This window comes from Mustelus asterias, chromosome 27 (assembly GCF_964213995.1).
Source record: "Mustelus asterias chromosome 27, sMusAst1.hap1.1, whole genome shotgun sequence".
Classification (NCBI taxonomy): Eukaryota; Metazoa; Chordata; class Chondrichthyes; order Carcharhiniformes; family Triakidae; genus Mustelus; species Mustelus asterias.
In genome coordinates, this window is record NC_135827.1 from 26,174,037 (window position 1) to 26,196,740 (window position 22,704).

At 41.2% G+C, this 22,704-nt stretch overlaps 1 protein-coding gene across 4 annotated transcripts in view; it reads right to left on the reverse strand.

Moving 5' to 3' along the window:
• The window catches only part of snx19b (sorting nexin 19b), a 167,184-nt gene that overhangs the window by 138,953 nt on the left and 5,527 nt on the right, over positions 1 to 22,704 (reverse strand). For 3 of the 4 annotated variants that reach the window (XM_078198903.1, XM_078198906.1, XM_078198904.1), the window contains exons 2-7: positions 20,274 to 20,412; positions 18,584 to 18,684; positions 16,808 to 16,924; positions 16,342 to 16,472; positions 15,410 to 15,503; positions 3,752 to 3,938 (exon numbers count right to left, since the gene is read on the reverse strand). In XM_078198903.1, coding sequence (XP_078055029.1) covers positions 3,752 to 3,938; positions 15,410 to 15,503; positions 16,342 to 16,472; positions 16,808 to 16,924; positions 18,584 to 18,684; positions 20,274 to 20,412 — 769 coding nt within the window. Of the gene's footprint in view, positions 1 to 2,036; positions 2,238 to 3,751; positions 3,939 to 15,409; positions 15,504 to 16,341; positions 16,473 to 16,807; positions 16,925 to 18,583; positions 18,685 to 20,273; positions 20,413 to 22,704 lie in introns of those variants that run through there. The other variant, XM_078198905.1, reaches the window with a different exon arrangement.

Below are 22,704 nucleotides of genomic sequence, written 5' to 3' on the forward strand. Positions count from 1 at the left end.
TTCCTCGGATGGGGATAGCTAGCACGAGGGGACATAGCTTTAAACTGAGGGGTGATAGATATTGGACAGATGTCAGAGGTAGGTTCTTTACTCAGAGGGTAGTAAGGATGCAGAATGCCCTGCCTGCAGCAGTAGTGGACTCGCCAACATTAAGGACATTTAAATGGTCATTGGATAAACATATGGATGATATTGGAATAGTGTAGGTTAGAGGGGCTTTAGATTGGTTTCACTGGTCGGCGCAACATCGAGGGCCGAAGGGCCCGTACTGCGCTGTAATGTTCTATGTTCTATAAGGAGGAAATGGGAAAGGAAATAAACTAAAATCATCATGAATATTCAAAACCAGAAAATGTTGGAAATCTTGGTGGAGATGGAGAGGGTGGCAAGGCTGGGCTGCTACACATACTCCAAAATAATTCACTAAAACGATGACAATAACTCATATTTGTAAAGCTGTCACACATATTCTTATTAACTAAAAGACACAAACTTCCTTCCTCACAAACAAAACCTCAGACATTCTAATTTAAAGCAAAGATATTTTTGGCTATGTTTACTGCCAAGGTTTAATGAACTTTCCAGGTACATTTAACATTTCAAAATTAATCAGAATAAGATTGCTCATAGTCCTTTGCGCATTCTTGCAAGAGTATGATTATGGACCACTTCAATTAATCGTAGCGAATGCAAAAATATCGACCACACAGTTATCATCATTTTCTAGCAATGACAATATTATTCACAGTAAAAAATCTCTTTAGTTATTCAAATGTTAATTTTCAATGGGTGCAAATAGCCTTTACAAAGTATATCATCATCAAAATCTAAATGCTATGCTAGTTCAAGTTAAGCCCAACAGATTTCATTCAGGAACACCTTGAAAGGGCTTTGTCATTTCACTTGTAGCTCAATTTCTTCTACCTCTTCATACATTCCTCAGCCCGACCTACCTTTTAAAAACCTGCCTTTACAATCTACCTTCAGGCAAGAGCTAAGGAAGGCTGACCACAAATGTCACTTTATTGTCATCAGAATGTGCACTTTTAGCAAATATGATCACATTTCCTTTTCTGTTGGGTGAAGAGAGCAACACTGGTTGGAAAATCGCATCCCAACGCTTGTTGGCAGAATTAAGTTACAGGCAACTCCAAGGCTAAAATTCACCATCATTTTGTTTGGAACTAGAACAGACATAGGCCATAAAGAATCAGAGATATATTTTAAAATTTCAGAATCCACAGTTAGCCCACGAAAATGGCTATGGCAATAGCAGGTGAGAAAAGTGGCACCAACGGCACCAACGGCAGCATTCTCCACAGTATAGTTGGAACATTGAAAATAATAGCAAGGGACTGATCCCACAATATCACGTTGGCAAGTCGGGCTCAGCCCCTCCAGCAACTTTGCTTTTTGAAGATCATGGTGCCACATTTAAAGGCCACCCCAGTGCAGAAATGTTCATATGGAACCCCCTCCCTCAAGGCAACCCTCTGGATCTGCCCAGGCACTGACCCCAGCCTTTGGGGGGCACTGTGCCAGGTGCAGTGCCCAGGTCATGCCTGGGCATGACCCCTTCCTGCTGAGAGATGCACTCACTTGAGCTCCTCTGGGAGGTCTGCCTGCCAGTTGCACGCCATGGGAGACCAGTCATAATTCACGCCAATCTGCCCTCACGCCAACGTGAATGCACTGGGGGGGGGCGGGGGGGGGTGGAATAATGAAACGTGATTTGGACATCACATGAGATTGTCCACTCGCGTTGCTGATCCCACCTGATGAAAATGGGAGAGGAAAGTCCTGCCCCCCCTTAGGTATTTCCCCAATCTGAAGACACTGAACTACCTATCAGTTGACCTGAGAGACAGAAGAAATGTACATAAAGAAAAACCACACATTGTGTTATATTTGCGATATAACTTGAATGAAAATAAATGTGGATTTTTTAAAATCTTAGAACTGGAGGTAGTTATGATGCAGGTTTGTTCGCTATAACTGTTCTCGTCATCATTACAAAACAGATTCCACAAACAGGTAAGCTTTAACTTTAATAATTAACTTTACATGTTTAATATTTGGGATACAACAACAAAACATAGGAGCTTCAGTCGGCCACTTTGCCCTTCAAGCTTGCTCTGCCATTCAACAAGATCATGCTGATCCTCTACCTAAACTCCACCTTGCTGGTCCATCCCAATATCCCATCACTCTCTTTGTAGCCAAAAATCTGTTGACTTCTATAAGAATGTACGAACATGTCATTAGGCAAACATACTCATATCTATTATCAAACTTACAACTGGATGGTAAGTAAAATTCTAGTACATCTCATGTCCTTTCAGAAGATAGATAGCTTATTATGGTAGGTACAAAGTTAAGATAATAAATTAGTTCATCCATTTACACAAGTAAACAGTTCAGAATCTCATCTCTTCAGTTTGCAGGGGGTTAATAAAACTAATGAGGCAAGTCCCTTGAATCCATCTTAAAGGATTTGCTTCCTGGGAGGGAAAATAAGTGACATTGTTCCTCAGAAGAAAATTTGCTATCACTGAAAATTTTGGTCAAATTTCAATCCATAATAGTTGCTTGACCCATTGTATTTGCTACTGTTTCAAAGCGACTTCAGTTTAATTGCTATATTATTGGTCAGTCTTCTCCCTGAAACCCATCCTAATCAGTGCATTAACTTGTCAACAATGTCACTTTCAACAAGTTATTGTGCAGTAGCTTGTGTACCTCATTTAGAATATTAGAGTGTGGTGTTTTAAAACAGCTATTTCAGACTGTGCAAATTATATTTTGTCAGGGACATTCTAGAGCTTTTTTAAAAGTCAAATCCCAATGGTCCTTGGAAAGATAGCTGGAAAATTTAATTGGCACTGGAAGACTGCTTCCTTCTGTATAAGCCTGCCCCTGTTTTAGTTAGTGTGTTAGAGAGATATGTGGCTGGAGTGGAAAATGAGGAAGATAAACTGAAAATGGTAGAAATAAATCTTGCATCCCTCATTTTATTCCTCATGTCAACTTGGATCAGTGTGTAGTGCTGTAGACTGAAACTCTAATGCAGGACTTCAGAGCTGTTGCATTGGTGGAAGTCCCACCCTTTGGACTACACTTAAAACTAAGATCTCATATGTCTTGGAGCTTGAAAATTGAAGAATCATGGCAATACTCAAAGGTATTCTTCTCTCAATAAATCGTTCCTAAAGGCAAATTAATTGGTCATTTCATTGCCATTTGAATCATTAATGTGCACATTGATCAACGTAATAGTCACTGCATGCCAATGGTCAGCACTGCCTCACGGTTCCAGGGACCTGGGTTCAATTCTGGCTTGGGTCATTGTCTGTGCGGAATCTGCACGTTGTCTGCGTGTGTTTCCTCCAGGTGCTCTGGTTTCCTCCCACAGTCCGAAAGATGTGCCGGTTAGGTGCACTGGCCATGCTAAATTCTCCCTCAGTATCCGAACAGGCGCCAGAGTGTAGCGGCGAGGAGATTTTCACAGTAACTCCATTGTGGTGTTAATGTAAGCTTACTTTAAATGTCAGCAGTGTGTTATGACACCATATAAATGTGAACTTTTCAAATTCAAGAGCATTTTTTAAAAACAAAAGCAGTAACCTCTACCTGAGTATCTTGGGCAAAGTTGATGCAAGCAATTAGATAAAACTCCCAGGAATCACAAAAACATATTCTTCATTACCCATACAATATAAAACAATACCAGTATTGTGGGTCACTGACATACCTGAATTCAAATCGCAGTGTAAAGAAGGTGGCTCGCTGCCTTGCAATTTTTTGATTGCATAATCAGCTTCGACAGTGGAAACCTCTTTGGACTCTTTTCCTTTCAAATTAATTTGCGTTCTTTTCAGCAATTTTTCTTTTTCCAAGATGAAATCTTCCATGCCGGCAATGCTGAGGCCTTCAGATAGCTGAGGTGAAACAATAACAGTGGCATACTAGCAAGAACAAGTTCTGACAAATTCACAACATATCTTTATCAAAATTTAGACTAATACATCACTTAAATCTGGAAAATTCATGATGCTGGCAATAATTTTAGCAATTTGGCAGCACACTTGCCTATATAATAAGTGACTATACATCAATAAGCAATTTATTGAATGCAAGGGACTATGAAATTTACTGAGGACATGATACGGTAAATGCAAGTTTTTTTTCAACCTATAGTGCATTGTTCATTCAACATTCTTAATTAACCAGTTAAGAATTATAGTACACTGTAGAACAAGAACATTCATGAATCTGATGCCATGTCTGATGAATTACCTTTGTTCAACATTCTCTTTCAAATGGAGATCCAATTTACAGGAAAAAGCTACCCTTGCCAGAGGACACTTTTTGGTTCTAAAAAGCAGACTAACATAAGCTGTTCTATCATATTTCTCAAAACACTATGGGCGGAATTTTCCCACCCCACCCACCATGGGAATCATAGCGGGCGGTGGGGGCAGACCGTGCAAAGGTCCATTGATCTCGGGCGGGATTTTCCAGTCTTGGGGTGAGCGTGGCCAGGAAATCTCTATATGTATCTCTCAATGCATAAAACAAAGCAGAAGAATCTTAAAAACTGAGAAGGGCCATTCAGGAGTAAAGTTAGAAATCACTTTTCCATAAATGAAGAGTAGTGGAGATCTAGGACTTCAAAGCCTGTGGATGCTGGGTCACGACTTATCAAGACTGAGATTGTTGTTAGGTAAGGATATCAAGTGAAATGGAGGAAAGACTGGTAAATTGAGTTCAGTTACAGATCAACCTGATCTAATAACATCTGAACAGGTAAATTAATGTTAGGCTCCAGTGACAGAACCTAGTATGATATCACAAAGAGCTCACCTTAAAGGGAAAATTGTAGGCCTAAACTCATTATCAACAAATGCATGCAGTTCATGGACTATGTTATCACTAAGATTGAGATCATCAACAGCAATGACAACTTGAATTTGTATGGCAATTTTAACATGATTCAACGCACTTTAAACAAAGTTTGACATTACAATATATAAAGAGATATTATGACAAGCAACCAAAAGCTTGGTCAAAGAAGGAGGTTTCAAAAATTCTCTTAGATGAGGACAGACGTAGATAATTAGAGAGGTGCACCTGGGAACACCATCACCTGCAACTTCCTCTCCAAGTCACTAAATAACCTGACTGGGAAATATATGGCTGTTCCTTCACTGTCACTGGGTCAAAATCCTGGAACTCCCTCCCTAACAGCACTGTGGGTGTACCTAAATCTCGGGGACTGCAGCAGTTCCAGAAAGTCAGCTCACCACCACCTTCTCAAGGGCAACTAGGGATGGGTGACAAATGCAGGCCTAGCCAGTGACACCCACATCAGATAAATGAGTAGAAAAAGATGTTCAGGAAGGGAAGTAAATTAGCGAGGACAGGGGTGATGGGTGAACAAAACTTGCCGTCTGTTAGGGTAGGGGCAGTAGTGCTTTAGGTAAACTCAAGTGTATGGAGGGTACACAGTGGTCAATCTCGTGAACTGTGAAGGATCCGCAGATGTCATCTGATTCGGACACACGGTCAATATTATGCAAGTTTTCTGTACTTACTGGTTTACTATCACATTTTCTGTTGCTTTATACTATAAACAAAATGTTTCCTGCAGCAACAGCTCTATTTTTCCTTTTGGTTACTGACATGTTCTTTCAGAAGTTGGGACAAAGGATCCTTGTGATTTTGTTAACATTTGCACGAGTTCCAGGAGTGACTCAATTCTTGTGGGAGGCCTCACGCAGAAAGCATGAAAACCACTAAATTAGATCACACTAAAACCTTCTAAATCCACAACTGACCATGAAGTTCTACCCCCAGTATATAATATATAAATATATATATATATAAAATTGGCTTCATATTAAGTAAAAGTTTTATGGTGTGAGGTTGCCAGACAGCTTTGCTCGACAGTACCACTGGTCTCACAGCTGCTTCACTGTGGACTTCTTTACGTCACAAAGCAAATTCAAAATCTACTTTTAAATCAAGGGATTCATTTCTATTATCCCATTGCTATATACGTCATGAATAACAGGGTACAGAGGGTGTCACTAAATGATCCTGCATTTTGGTTAGCAAATCTTTCTCGTTGTGGAATAAGTAACGATAGCACGCAATCCCACACTGCCTATTTACTATTGAATATATAAATAGAGTGTTGCAACTTAACCAAGGAAATCATCACTCAAGACATACTTTATGCCCACAAATAAAGTCACTGAAAAGGTTAATCTGATTTAATTCTTTTTACTCATTCTTTTGTTGTGCTGTTATCGTGATTACAGTTTTAAGCAATTAGTCTGTTTCCATAATTAAATGAATGATTAGAAATCTGTCATAAGTCATTGGTGAACTCAGCAGGTTCTTGAAGTGAGCAATAATACAAAGAACAAAGAACAGTACAGCACAGGAACAGGCCCTTCGGCCCTCCAAGCCTTCGCCGATCATGATGCCTGCCTGAACTAAAACCGTATGCACTTACGGAGTCCATATCCTTCCATTCCCATCCTATTCATGTATTCATCTCGATGCTCCTTAAGTGCCACTATCATACCTGCTCCCACCACCTCCCCAGGCAGCGCGTTCCAGATATTCACCACCCTCTGCTCTAAACTTTTCCCCTTAAACCTATGTCCCCTAGTTCATGACTTTTCTACCCTAAGAAAGAGCATCTGACTATCCACTCAGGCCATGCCACTCATAATCTTGTAAACCTGTATCAGGTCGCCCTCAACCTCTGTCGTTCTTGTAGTTAGTACCCTCCAGACCAGGCAACATCCTGGTAAACCTAATGGCCCAGAATATGTAGTAGCATTAATGATGAGACTGTCAGTGTCATTGTTTTTTCAATGTAAAACCGACAGGAATTTTAGGCATCCAAACATGGAATGTTAAACACACAAGTCCTGCACTATTGCAGTCTGCACTGATACAATCACTAGGAAATGACTGATCTAGTTTCACTTCATCTACGAGTGCACTATCTGCATAGTGCATCCAGGAGAGGCCTGCATTTTGCACCCTGGAGAGTGCCTGGGTAAGACACTCTGTCAGAAAGTCAGTGCAGACTCAATAGGCCAAATGGCCTCCTTCTGCACTGTAGGGACTCTCTGATGATTCTTACTGCAAAGATCAACAAAAATGTCATGAGTTACTGAGTGTTTAATATCATGCTCCGTCAGAATTATTTCTCAACACCTGCTCTGGTCGTGAAAAACTAACTTTACAAGTGTGGAGTTTCATTACCTCAAAAGAAAGTTTTTAAAAGTGCAGAGCTTTTTATTCAATAAAAAATAATTGCTTTTTTGCACTGATGTGTATGCCCCGACCTTCATTTCACTTTCAGTGCAATTTATATTTCTTGCACTTTACTTCCTGCTTTGCTGTGAGAATTCTTCAATTTGATTGGTCGATCAGCCTAACCCTCTGCCAGCCCTGTTGCTGGGCGTAACAGATCCCCTGCAGAAGGTGCCAAAGTGCAAATGTCATCAGAAAAAGAGGAAATCTACACACCTGAGCTTGCTGAACTTTTGTGGGCAACCTATTTCCAAGGTCATAGTTAGGGCCGTTTCTCCACAGCTGACTGCCTACCCGGGTCAATATTTTTACATTATTTGGAAGACCTGAGCTCACCCTTCGCTACAGCAGAATTTGACAACAGCACTGCACTACTAGAGGCATCACTCTTCCACTAAGTAATTGAAGCTTCTAGAGCCAATACATAATAAATGTTCTGTTTTGCCAAGCGGAGAGTAACTCAAGTATTCTTGATGATAATCCTTCACAATAAACTAACAAACCCTACCAGTGCTTTGTGTCACCAAAGGCTCAATGTGAATGGCATGTGCTCTCACCAGTGGGTCGTTTGTAGATAAAATATTGTACTAATAGCATCACCAGGGCAAGCAATAAACACCAGGATCATTTTTCCAGTTCTAACTAAAACCTAACTTGTTCTGAATACACACAACAGATTTTGCTAGGCAAGCCAACTCATGAAAAGGTGATATTTCATACCACATGCAACGAAAACAACAGTTTTATTTGGAACATAAATGGAGCAAACCATCCAGACTCAGTAGCCACCTGTAATCCAATCTGTCCATCAAACCATGCAGGAAACAGTTGGGACTGTTAAAGAAAATAGTCCTGCCAACGTTGAAAATTATAACTTAGTATTTGCTCCCTTCGAAATATTACATCTCAGAACTAGATTTCCAAATGGTTCAATATATTTTGCAAACTGCAATACTTAAATTTATATGACATTGGAGACTAAACCTGAATTTTGACTAAATCTGTTTTTCTCTTCATGCATTGCAGGTACTCATAAACTAACATGTGCGCCCAGCAATGTTCAGTAAAATCAATGCAGTCACTTCTTAATGAGTATAAAAACCTCGCTGGAATTCATAACACATTTGACGAGGTAACTAAGTAGAATATTGTTGGATATTCACTATGATAAGTCTTGAAGAACTGTTTATATTTATTGCACTTTGGTGATGTGCTGAAAAGCAATAACACTTTTGTGCTTGTTTATCAGGTTTAATCTTTTTTCCAACGACTCAATTTCCAGACCTATAAAATGTCTTCTGGAAACCCGGTGATATAATTTACAGTCAATGTTTTGCAACTGCGATGAGCTAAAAACGGATTTAAAGATGTTAAATCGCCAATATCTGGAACTCAATTAAGTTTCCTGAATATATCACTCACATCATACATGTTTTCCAGGCCACTGTCAATGCAACTTTGTCAGTGATACTGGGACGGTGCAATAGAAGAACTCATTGCCTCAACTCCAAATTTTTCCTCTCCCTTTCATGTAGAGCAGAGTGGTGCCTCCTTGAGGATTTAACTGAGATTAGGAACTCGCCATGAAGGGAAAATTGTAGTTGCAAACTCACATCTTATTACTTGAATCATTCAACACCCTGCAGCACAATGCTTTTTTCAGAACATATTTAAAGAAGACTTTGTTATTATTTCTACCAATTACCAATCTATAACTGGTGACATTGAAGAGTGTATCTATGAAGAAAGAGATGAAACAGGAATGATCAAAAATTCAAAATAAATATGCTTGTTATACCAGATCCTTTGTAATGAGCCTAGTCTGTATGAAATATCCTCTGGTTTCCTACCTATTCTACCTCAAGTTGCTCACACAGCCTTATCTTCTACATATAGAGCAACAGTAGTTTAAAAGCTAGGGCAAATGAAGACATCTAAATATTCCAAACCTCCTAAAGCACCTATAGACACTTTTCACTTCCTTGTATCTCTAACGATTCACATTCCCTACACCTCTTCAAACTCCTAGAAAAACATCTCCCCAAACACTTACAACAGCACTTGACCATCCTTCACCTCTCCATTTGGCATGATACTTCTGCAGATGATGGCACAGTGTTAGCACTGCTAACACAGCACCAGGGACCCAGGTTTGATTCCTGGCGTGGGTCACTTCTGTGCAGTCTGCACATTCTCCCCATGTCTGCATGGGTTTCCTCTGGGTGCTCCAGTTTCCTCCCACAGTCCTAAAGACATGCTGGTTAGGTGCATTGGCCATGCTAAATAGACACCGGAGTTTGGTGACTAGGAGATTTTCACAGTAACTTCACTGCAGTGTTAATGTAAGCCTACTTGTGACAATAATAAATAAACTTTAAAACTTTAAACCGCTACGCAAGCAAGCCCATGCATCAGACTTTTATGCCTTTGTCCCCAATTAAACAATTACTCTGGCTGCTCTCCCTAGTCCAGCCATCATCCTTGCTCCCTCAAGTCCAAAGGGTGCACATTTGAACATATCTGACAGGTTTATTCATCTATCACCAGATCTGACAACAACATCAAGCCCTTTTCTCCTCTGCCAAAACTGCTCACTACTCCACAATCATGCTGGAATCCAAAAACACCCAGTTTCGTTTCTCTGCAAACATCCAAATCTTTTAACATTTCTCCTCTGCCCTCTTCGCCCTTTATGGGCTTCTTCATCACAACGGTAACAACCCATACCGAAATAGCACTTTTAACATAGTAAGTAAGGCACCTCACAGGACTATCAAAACGTGAGACTGAAACACATGCAGAGGTATTGGGACAGATGACATAAAGCTTGGCCAAAGAGGTAGGTTTTAAGAATTGTCTAAATGGAAGAGAGAGAAGAGAGGTGGAGATGTTTAGGGAGGGAATTCCAGACCTAAGCTGAAAGCACGACGACCAATGGTGGAGTAATTGAAATTGTCTTTGCCCAAAATGCCAGAATTGGATGAACATTTAGATCTTAGGGAGTTGCAGAGCTGGAGGAGGTTACAGGGATAGGGAGGAACAAGCTCATGGAGAGAATTCTAAAACCGAGGCATTGCTAGACAAGGAGCCAATGTAGGTCAGCAATAAAGAGCTGATGGGTGAACCAAACTTCATCCGTGTTAGGATGTGGCAGCAGAGTTTTGGGTGAGCTCAGGTTTCTGAGGATGGAAGATGGGAAATCAGCCAGAAGAGCACTGGAATCGTCAAGTCAAGAGGCAACAAAGGCATGGACTCAGGTTTGATGAATTAATGCAGAAGCACAGACAGGCGATGTTACGGAGGTAGATGATGACGATCTTGATGGTGGACTGGATATGTGGTTGGACACTCAAGGTCAAATAAGTCACCAAGGTTAAAAACGGTTTGGTTCAGCCTCAAAATATTTACCCGAGACAGGGATGGGGTCGGTAGTTAAGGAATGAAAGTCATCACAGGGACAGAAGAGAATGGCTTCCATTGTCCCAATATTTAGCTGAAGGAAATTTATGTTCATATGGTACCGGATTTCTGACAAACAATGTTACAAATTAGGGACAGCAGAGGAATTGAGGAGGATGGCGGCGAGATAGAGTTGGGTGTTGTGGAACTTAAGATGTTTTCAGATGATATACCTAAGGGAGAGACAGATGAGAAATAGGGAGGGTGCTGGTAATGCCGGAGAAGTGGGAAGATAAACCACTGCAGATGATTCTCTGACAACAACTGTATGGAAAAGAATGAAATCAAGTTGAGCAGTTTCACCTAGGAGGTGTTGGAGGAGGACTGCATCATCAAATGTATCACAGATTGCAAAGGACGAGGAGGGATAGCTTACCTTCTTGTCAGTTATCTTTGCTACAACACCGGGCAATACCCCACCCACCCCCCTCACCAAAGAAGACAACCTTTTCTGACAGTTCTCCCTATCCTAGCTTTGAAGCAGTCTTTCTTTAATTTCTGTCCTATCTCTCAATCTCACTAAATAGCCATCTAACTTCCCTTCCAATCTCACATGCTAGCTAAATTTGTATATGGCTCCCTTATGCCAGGTACTGTCCTCCCCCCTGCCCTTTCAAAACTGCCATCATTACCACCTCCCTCAAAAAATGACCTCCAATGTCCACATCCTTGCAAGCCCATCTCCAATTGCCCTTCTCTCTCCAAGTGTTCTGAAGATATTGTCACCTCCCAACTCTATACACATAATTTCCCAAACTCCATGCTTCATGCTTCAATCACACCATTCTCCTCCAAAAGCTCTCCTCCTTTGCCCACTTGGGATAACCTTCGCCTGATTCCACTCTTGCTTATCAAGTCATAGCCAGAGAATTCTCTGCAATGGTTTCTTACCTTGATCTGTATGGAAACTAGACCCTTGACTAAGGAGCTATCCTGCTACCTGACCACTGCCTCAGATTGAAGCAAACTGTTTCCAACTTTGGCACGCTCTTGACCCTACGCTGAGCTTCCAACTCTTCCCCTACTTCACATCCACAATATTGTCTATATCCACTCCTGGCTCATCCACTGCCAAAACCTGGGGAATTCTCTGTCACAGAAGGCAATGGAGTCCAAGTCACTGAATATATTTAAGAAGGAAATAGATAGAATTCTAAACACTAAAGGCATCAAAAGGCATGGGGAGACTGCTAGGAGCATAGCATTCAGTTAGCGGGTCAGCCATGATCACACTGAATGGTGGAGCAGGCTCAAGGAGCTCCTGCTCCTATGTTCTATGCTTCTAAGACTCTCTTGCACATCTTAGTCACCTCCAGATTCAATTATTCCAATGCACTGCTAGCCAGCCTTTCGTCTTTAACCTTCAATAGGCCTCAGCTGATACAAAACTCTGCTGCCCCTAGCCTAACCTGCACCAAAAGCCACTCACTTATTAGCCTTATGCTCACTGACCTACATTAGCTCCTGGTATCCCAAAATCGAGTCATAGAGGTTTACAGCATGGAAACAGGCCCTTCGGCCCAACTTGTCCATGCCGCCCTTTTTTTAAAATCCCAAAGCTAGTCCCAATTGCCCACATTTGGCCCATATCCCTCTATACCCACCTTACCCATGTAACTGTCTAAATGCTTTTTAAAAGACAAAATTGTACCTGCCTGTGTGTGAAAGAATTGCCGCTCTGTACACTTTTGTATCTCTCCCCTCTCACCTTAAACCTATGCCCTCTAGTTTTAGACTCCCCTACCTTTGGGAAAAGATATTGACTATCTAGCTGATGTATGCCCCTCATTGTTTTATAAACCTCTATAAGATCACCCCTCAGCCTTCTACGCTCCAGAGAAAAAAGTTCCAGTCTATCCAGCCTCTCCTTATAACTGAAACTATCAAGTCCTGGTAGAATCCTAGTAAATCTTTTCTGCACTCTTTCTAGTTTATGATTTCTAGTTTAAGATGCTCCTCACCTTTGTGTTAAAATCACTTCATCATTTGTGCATCTCTAGTTCTGTAACCTCTTCCAACTTTACAGTATTCTAAACACTCTAAGCTCCCCCAATTCTGACCTCTTTCATATATCTATCTCCTTTAATCTACCTTTGGTGCTCGCCTGAAACAAAATGTGAGCGAGGTAGAACAGAGAAACCGAAAGAGGGGGAGACAAAAAGGTAGAGAGCAGAAAAAGTGAAAAATATGTATTTCAGTCGTTTTGTTTGTTTTTTGAGCATTTGATCAAGATTTCTTTAAAAGTAATGTTGCAATTTATGAGTACCAAGCACCATGTGAATGTTTGCCTTAGACAGTAATGCACCATTAACGATCTCCTGCCAAAAACTAATGACAGTTCTCAGTCTAAGTATCTCTTTACATCAAATTGCTAAGTACAAGAGCCAAGACGTAACAGAGACAAGTTCTATGATAGTCATCCGACCTCTTTGGCATCTTTTCAAAATTTAGTTAATGAGTCATTTGTTGCCTTTCTGCATTTAGATGAAATCTATTCGAGGAGGTAAGGTCCTGACATAATGAGGATAACATGCTGACAATGTCATCGGCGCAACAATATTATGTAAATGTCTTTGCAGAGATAACTTAACATAGGTTCATTGTACAATTTTCTTTTCTTTTCTAGTCCCATAATCATTTTTTCCACAATCATGTTTCGTATCATCGAATTAGAATTTAGTTTGAAACATCAACCAATTGCTGGGATTTTCAAGTGGAAATAGAAAAGTAAAGTCTCAACAAGTCCCAAGATAGAAAATGACTGACTCTTCACAACAGCATCTTGTAATGCAATGGGCATTAACCTCAGGAGAGTAAATGAAGACACAAATCAATTAAGCCTGTTAGCTATGGGCTACCTCAGCTAAGTGCTTCTCTGGCATCTTCCTGACTTGAAATGCTGAGTCTCCATGGGGTTGGGCAGCACTGATTTAAATTGAGACTTCTTGTAACATATGACAATTTTGAAAAATAAATATGTTACTTGAGGATGCAGAGAGAGAGAAATAAAGATAATTTGACATTGAAAGTACATTACTTACAGTAATATTTACTCCTTGATATCAGTTTGGCTCAATACCAGTGCCTTGTCTTTGTGCCAAAACAATTGGAGATTCAAGCTGTCCGTGAACCGCCCCCACCTCCCAGCACCCACTGCCCTCCCACCTCCAACCCCAGACTTGAGCACATGATCTAGGCTGACACTTCAAAGCAGTGCTGAGGGATTGCAGAATTATCTATTTTTTGGAGGAGAAGTTCTGCCTGCATCTTCAGGTGGACTTAAAAGATGACTTGCTGCTGTTTGAGGAAGATCAGGTCATTCTCTTACACCACCAAAACACATTATTTATGAAATCTTGATCATTATAAGTAAATAGACTCCAAGGGTTACATTGAAGGAGAGATTACATAAACTAGGCTTGTAGTGAGGGAATATGGAAGTTGATTAACTGAGGTCTTTAGGGTTTTAACTGTGGTACAATAATTTAAACTGGAGCCTAAAGTAAAAAACAGACACTGATGAAACTGTGGTAGATAGATTTCTATCTAACTGTGGTAGATAGATTTCAATGCAACCAAGTGAGAGGTCATCCACTTTACACTAATAAAGAATAGATTCAAATAGAATTTATATCATGAAAGGTTGACCTCCCACCCACTGCCACCCCCCCCCGACCTCCCACCCACCGCCACCCCCCCCGACCTCCCACCCACCGCCGCCACACCCCCCCCGACCTCCCACCCACCACCGCCACACACCCCCGACCTCCCACCCACCGCCGCCACCCCCCCCCCGACCTCCCACCCACCACCGCCCCCTGACCTCCGATCCACCGCCTCCCCGACCTCCAATCCATCCCCCGACTTCTAATTCCTCGCCTTCAACCTCCAATTTCTCTCTCCAAACTCCAATTTCTCCCTCCAAACTCCAATTCTCCCCCAAGTCCTCCAATACCCTGCTGACCTCCAATCCTCCTTCCGACCTCTAATTCACACCCCAACCTCTAATCCTCCTCCAATCTTCCAGACCCCCATCGGCCTTTAATCCCCCTGCCCTCCAAATCTTATCCACTTACCTTCACCCTGGCCTCTCAAGGACATTTCACGACCTTAAAACTGACCTGGTTTATGGCAGTTAATGCCATAAAAACAAAAGTGGCCTGTTTCACTTCGACTATCCTGGACTTTGATCCAGGCGCTGATTGCCACTCCGAGAAAGTTCAGGCCCAATGAGAGGGTCAATCAAAAGTACATTCCAGAATTATGAAGCAACAGAGATGCAATTATCCCTTCAGCGCAATACTTAACAGGCTACTGGGCAGATAATACAAGGCCTTTCGTCAAAGTAAAATCAGCAGGCTTTTTGGCAAAACATTTAAACTCCACATAATGGCATTCAGATCTCCCGACGGAAAACTAAAATATAAAGTAGATTACATAATTTATAGATATCTTCAGAATCCCAGTGAACAACCCATCTAGAAATTGGAACGGATACCGCAAAAGATTTGATTCTAAAAATTATTTATCTTTAGTGGATTATAAGCAGACACATCATTTGACTTGCATACTTCTGCATTTAGCATGGAATAAAACAAGGGAACTGGTTACTTACGCTGTTCTCATTGTAGCAGTACGTGACTTTTGTTTGAATATCACCAACATTCAATGCTGGAGCAATCTTACTGGAAGTAAACCTCAGACGAGATCTGAAAAAATAAAGTTGCTAGTATTTCAAGTGCTAACAAAGAAATAATTCCTATATTTGTCACATAACGCGGTCGTATAACATCTCCAAAATAATTCACAATATTCAAATCTCCTGTGGTGCTGTCCCTAGTTCACTAGTAATCTTTCACTCCAGTTCCCTCTCGCAAGACATAAACCATGCCTCAATGACCTACACATTGACTTGGCATTTGATAGCGCTTTTCTCAAACTTACATGTTAAAAACAGGACTTCAGAAAAGGACAGAAACAGACTCAGACAATCACTGCCCAAGGGTTCATAGAATCATAGAATTCCTACAGTGCAGAAGGAGGCCATTCGGCCCATCAAGCCTGCACTGACAACAATCCCACCCGGGTCCTATCCCTGTAACCCCACCTATTTACCCTGCTTGTCCCCCTGACACTATGGGGCAATTTATCATGGCCAATCCACCTAACCCACACGTCTTCGGACTGTGGGAGGAAACCGGAGCACCCGGAGGAAACACACGCAGACACAGAGCAAATGTGCAAACTCCACACAGACAATGACCCAAGGCTGGAATTGAACCCGGGTCCCTGGCGCTGTGAGGCAGCAATGCTAACCACCGTGCCACCCTGCCGCCCTAATCATTTGTTGATTTTTCAAATGGCCACAGGGGAAAGTACCAGACAATTGTTGGCACCTTTGAAACAGCATTCCATAGAAAACAATGTCTTCAGGAAAGAAATGGAAACAGTTGGGGGTGTGAATAAAAGGCACAGCTATGTGGGAGAAACAAGAGGCTTCAAAAACTAACAGGCATCAATTACATTGTGTTTTCTATTGATACCTACTTGGTCACTTTCTTTCCGTCCCCTTGAGATTTTCCATCGACCTCACACTCTCCCAAATCCTCAGTAGGACTCTGGGGTTCTATTCGGGGGAATGCTGTCTTCAATGTGTCCACGATTGCGCTGACAACAATCTGCGGGAGAAGCAACACATGCCAATATCAATTTCCTTGTTGCCGTTGTAATAAACCCCATTAAAACCCTTCATCACTAAGTTTTCTCGTGCAGAACATCCAAAGGTTAAAAAGTGGTTTGATTGGGGATTTTAATCCGCTGTGTTTCAAACACACACCTAGGATTCAAAACAGTTTTAATTTATTGCAACAAACTCAGCCTGAGAACTGAACATCTCCAACTTTTAAAAGAAAATATGTAGCTATCACCGTGTGGTATTTAACAAATGGCAGTTCTTGAAGAGAAGATGCAAAATTAAACTTAACCAAAATTATTCAAACATTTACAAAGTTACCTTGTCAATCCTGGACACAAATGATTTCTTCACAAAAGCAATTCTGGCGTCAGTGTTTAGAGCCAGAAACTCCTGCATTTCCTCAGAATAAGCACTTTCAGGAATGGCACACAGTTGCTGCATAAAAAGGGAAGAAGATTATTAAGTGTTTCACATAGAAAATAGAACAGAAACAAAATGATAGCAATTCAAATTAAAAGACAGAATTAGCAGACTTGGTATTTCATTTACTTTCAGCTCCTTGGCTGTACCCTCACTGAAGTAAACTCTGTTGAAGCATCTGACTATACCTGGAGGTTGCAATTAAATGGAGGCCTAAGTGAGACTCCATTGACTCTGTCTGCACTTCCCGCTGCCTCGGAAAAGCAGCCAGCATAATCAAGGACCCCACGCACCCCGGACATACGCTCTTCCACCTTCTACCGTCGGGAAAAACTTATAAAAGTCTGAGGTCACGTACCAACTTACTCAAGAACAGCTTCTTCCCTGCTGCCATCAGACTTTTGAATGGACCTGCCTCACATTAAGTTGATCTTTCTCTACGCCCTAGCTATGACTGTAACACTACATTCTGCACTCTCTCCTTTCCTTCTCTATGGTATGGTATGCTTTGTCTGTATAGTTTTCAAAGTATACTAATACATGTGACAATAATAAATCAAATCAAAATCTCTTGTTGATAGAGTTCAACTTCAACTTTCTGAACTACAAATCTATGTATAATACAAATGATAAGTTTCCAGCGATTTATGGCTATACCATGAGGAACAAAATAGCTAACAAGCATTGAAATTACAATCTGATTAGGCTAGCCATTGTAATGTTTGTATTCAGTTTACATATAACATGTCCAATTTGCTAATCCAATAGGCAAATTCTATTCCCCTGTTGCCTGAGTTGAGTTTAGTCTCGGACACAGTTGAACATGGGCTACAGGAGGAATTATACTCTAAGATTCAAGTAGAAGGTTTTTAATACAAGGCTGAAGGTGTCAGACCAGCGAGACACAGCTGCTGCAAAGCAATGTACAAATAGCACCTTTTTAATCCCAAAGTAAATGGACACAAAGGAACAGAATCTGGTGATATTTTAGTTATAACAGAAGGTGGTCAATAATGATTTATATTAAAATAACATGGCAAGTTTAGGATGATGGCACAGAAAATTTCGGATTTTGCAGTCAAGCTCCAACTGGCAAAATTGCTCATAATACTCCACAAACTAACAACCTTACAGCATGAAGCCACAAATGGCTGCTGTAAGAAATGGAGAACATTATCTGGATGCAATAGGAACTGCATTTCTACGGTTGGACTTGGATTGCATTATGGAAACTATGTTGAAAACTGACCCTGAATCTAATTGAGCCACACCAAAGCCAAAGGTACACAATGCTGATTCCAGGTGTCACAACTTGGATGAGCACAAGACATCATAAATGTGCATAAATATGAGTTCTGACGCAGGGTCATCCAGTCTCGAAACACTGGCTCTGTTCTCTCTCCACAGATGCTGTCAGAACTGCTGAGATTTTCCAGCATTTTCTGTTTTTGTTTCAGATTCCAGCATCCGCAGTATTTTGCCTTTATATAAATGTGCATTCATTGTTTTGAATAAAGGATTTGTTTATGCATGTGTTGGACATATACAAGAGGAGGACTGATTTGGGTCTGAATGAGGCACTGCAAGCAAAGGGTAAACTGATTGATTTTAAAATGGTGAACTATCACCTTTAAGAAAAGAAACACTACGATCTTGGTGTTACTTCTCCCTTACCTTAAGAAAGGTCTCAAGAAGGCTTTTTCGAGCTTCAACCTTATCACTGTCCATGTTGCCAAAAGGCAGGTCAGGAAAGAGCTTCTTTGGTCCTTTAACATCTGGAAACCAACAAAAATCTATTAAGAAGATCAAACAAAATCTGCATTTAAAGAAATTGTGCTACTTATTGCACGTGGTAGTTTGAAGACGACGTTTTAGAATTTTCTTTTTGCTATATCCAATCAAAATCCAATTCAAAGTCTCAACCAGTGAGACATTACAGATTCAAGCTTACAAGACAGGCAAGCCTCTTCCTGTCTTGGGCTCGATCTACATGATCCAAGCTGATAGGAGCAGGCATTGCACCCCCTCCAGTGCTTGATCTCATTTGCATTTTAGCCAAAAGGCCAAGATGCCGTTTTTTAAAAATTGCTTTAGATGAAGCCTCAGTGAAACCTCATTGACTTGTATCAAGTGCAGGTCTACTAAACTACACTTGATCTTAGCCAAAAGGCCGTGAAGTGTTTTAGAATTTTTTTTTATTAAATATACTTTATTCATAAAAAAAACTCTCAAATGAAGCATTGCAAAACGACAGATCCAAAAGTTACAAACAGTGCAAAAAAAAATCATTTTTACAGTACAATACTTTTCTCATTTACACATTACATTCATTACATTTCAAAACTTAAAACTATGAACATACATCAGATTTTACTGTGTGCTTTTTGTTTTTCAGATAAGCACACAGTTACGCAGGCCGAGGGTGTTCTGCAGTTACCCGGCCCTCGGTCTGCCTCGGTTGAAAGGCTTTACACGGTGGCCTTTCCCCATTGTGCCTTTGCGGCGGCTGCCCCAAGCTTGGGCGCGTCCCTCAGCGCGTAGTCCTGGACCTTGGAACGTGCCAGTCTGCAACACTCGGTCGAGGACAATTCTTTCGACTGCGAAGTGTTTTAGAATTATTACAGCTTGTGTCCCCTGATAAAACTGAACAGCTCCCAAAGCAAACTCATTGTTTGAGTGCGGTTTGGAAGCACTTCAGAGAAATGTGGCAAATATTAAAATGGTCTGTAAGCTTTGCTAAAGTTCTATCATTCAAACAAATTCCGTTTTATACTCATAGAAAAAGTAAGAAGAAATATGGAACATGACTCATGAGAAAGAAAAAGACCTAATTTATGGAGCATAAATATAGTCTGGTTATTCAAAAGTAAAAATGATTAAAGAAGCATATCACATTTTATTTATTCCAATTCATAGTTTAAAAAAGTAAGTGTATTTTGAATGCACATAGATAAAATTACCAGCATACTTTACTGAGTACCTTGCAGGATACATGACAAACAATATTTTCAGAAAAGGCTGAGTGGAACAGTTAAAGCACTATAAAATATGCTATGTTATGCACAATGCATTTTACACATTAAGCCCTCAAACTGTCTCCCAAACAGAAGTAAGGTACTTCCTCAAAGGCAGAATGAGAAAAACAGTCAACCAGGGACATTTATACGACTCTTTTGATTTAAAACTGGCACGTGCAGAGTCGAGCAAGATGTATGCATTGTACGCATTTGTGCGCTTCCTTCCTCGCTCCACCTCCTGGTGCTATCCCCACTCACACTTTCCGTTACATTGGGAGCTGCAAGCCCACCATGGGTGGAGATTCTTGTGCAAGATTAGGATTTGCAAATGTTATCAGGTTTCTTACTTTTGAGGAGCTTGCGGAGTTCTGTCTTTTCCTCTAACCTAGTTTGCAGGTTCAGGAATTCACTGTAGCGTCGATTAACGGTGTGGTACGCCACCTGCTGGAGTGTTCCAGGATTCTCTGTGTCCAGTGCCGTTTCATACTGTTAAGAGATAAATGTGTTTGTCCATAAGTGATGTCTCTACAAGATATGCAACCTTCAACCAAACTAACTCAAAATTCACTATCTTGTCAAACATTTAATAAACATAAAATCCAGCCAGACTTTTTCCATCTTGGCACTGGATATGCTTTATTCTCTGTAAATCTTTTTGACATTTCATAGAATCCCTACAGTGCAGAAGGTGGCTTTAGGCCCATTCAGCCTGAACTCTCAATAATCCCACCCAGGCCCTATCCCCATAACCCCAAATATTTACCCCACTAATCCCTGTAACCTACGCATCCCAGGACACTAAGGAGAAATTTAGCATGGCCAAAGCACCTAACCCGCACATCTTTGTACTGTGGGAGGAAACCGGAGCACCCGGAGGAAACCCACGCAGACACAGAGAGAATGTGCAAACTCCACACAGTCACCCGAGGCCGGAATTGAACCAGGATCCCGAGCACTGTGAGGCAGCAGTGCTAACCACTGCGCCACCATGCTTGCCATGAGGTTTTAAAAAAAGACTTATTCTAAAGTTATTTCCTCGTAAATGAAACCTGAACATTACAAATAAATGCATCTCAGAAATGCAAGTTAGAAAGAGAAAAGCTATTCAGTCCAACAAAACATATTCCTCTAAAAATAAATTACTGCATTCATGTGGCATTTATAGAACATAACGTCACAAAATGCTTAAAGCCTATTAAGCATCTTTGAAGTCGAGTCATTGTTGTAATGTGAGGAAACGCAGCACCAACTCACAGAAAGGTTCTGGTGAACAGTGATGCGATGATGACCAGACGATCTGTTTTTTCCGATGTTGTTTGAGGGATAAACATTAGGTAGAACACTGAGGAGATCTCTGAATGCTCTCCTTCAAAAATAAGCCCGGGTCTTTTACATCAACCTGAGGGGGAAAATCGGGCCTCGGTTTAACACCCCATCTGGAACGTTGCACCTCTGAAAGTGCAGCACTCCATCATTACTGCAGTGGACTGTCATCAACTTTTGTGCTCAAGTCTCTGGAATGAGACGTCAACCCACAACCTCTGACTCAGAAGCAAGCGTGCCACCAACTGAACCACAATTGAAATCCTGTGCCCCAACTCTCCTAATATCACATCAACTGAAGGTTCCCAATTTCTTCCCTCTACTGCCTTGCCCAGCAAAATACTCCAAACAGATAAATGAAGAATTTTTTCCAACAATCTATTTTAAATTAATTTATTGCTCATTTTTAATCCGTCTTTCAGCTGAGGTGTTAAATCGAGGCTCTGTCTGCCTTCTCATCAGAGGTAAAATATGCCGTGGCACTATTTTGAGGAAAAGCAGGTGAGTTACCCACAGTGAGCTGGCCAATATCTATCCCTCAGTCAATCCATCACCATCACCGGGACCTTATCGCATCTCTGTTTGTGGGAGATTGCTGTGTGCAAACTGGCTGCTGCATTTCCCACATTACACACAAATATAGAAACATACAAACAAGGAGCAGGATTAGGCCATTCAGCCCCTCCAGCCTGCTCCGCCACTTAATAAGATCATGGCTGATCTGAGAGTAACCTCATCCCACCTTCCCCTTGATAACCAATCACCCACCTCCTCACAGACTACCTTATTAGCTGTAAAGCACTTTGAGATGCCCTGTTATCGTGAAAGATGAAAAATGCTGGTCTTTCTTTTTCTTCCTAATTTAATGCCTCCTGGCCTCACTTTCTCAATTTACCTCAAAGTAATTTTCTGGCTTTACTTGATATTACATATCTTAATTCAATCTGGATTAAACTTCTTAAATACCCTGTTTCAGCATGGGTTTCTCAGTGATATTCCTATAGCTCACTGCTTTCACACATGCGGACCAGTCTTATTGCTCTTTTTGTACCCCCCTAAACATCACAAGACCCTTCTGAGGAACATAATCACCAATAGAATCGGTGGTGAGGGGTCTAAGTTGCTGATGGGGATCAAAACAATAGCTTCAGTCTTCCAAATGCTTTATAGGAGGAAATGACAGCTCACCCAGGTCTGGATGTTGGATAAATCAGATACAGTGGTGGGCTCTGGGGGCGTGTGTGGCGTTGATAGATATGAATGGTAAGGTAGGGCTAGGTGTTGCCAACATACATATGGAGCCTGTCAAAGGGGAGCGTGCAGCTGCCAAACAGGAAAAAGCCAAGGACAGACAGACGTCAAAGGCAATGAGACAGCAGGAAGAGAAGCAGGAGGTTCCCTGGCTACAATTGGATAGGTAAGAGGGGAAAAACACAAGGGCAGTCGCCCTCAGCT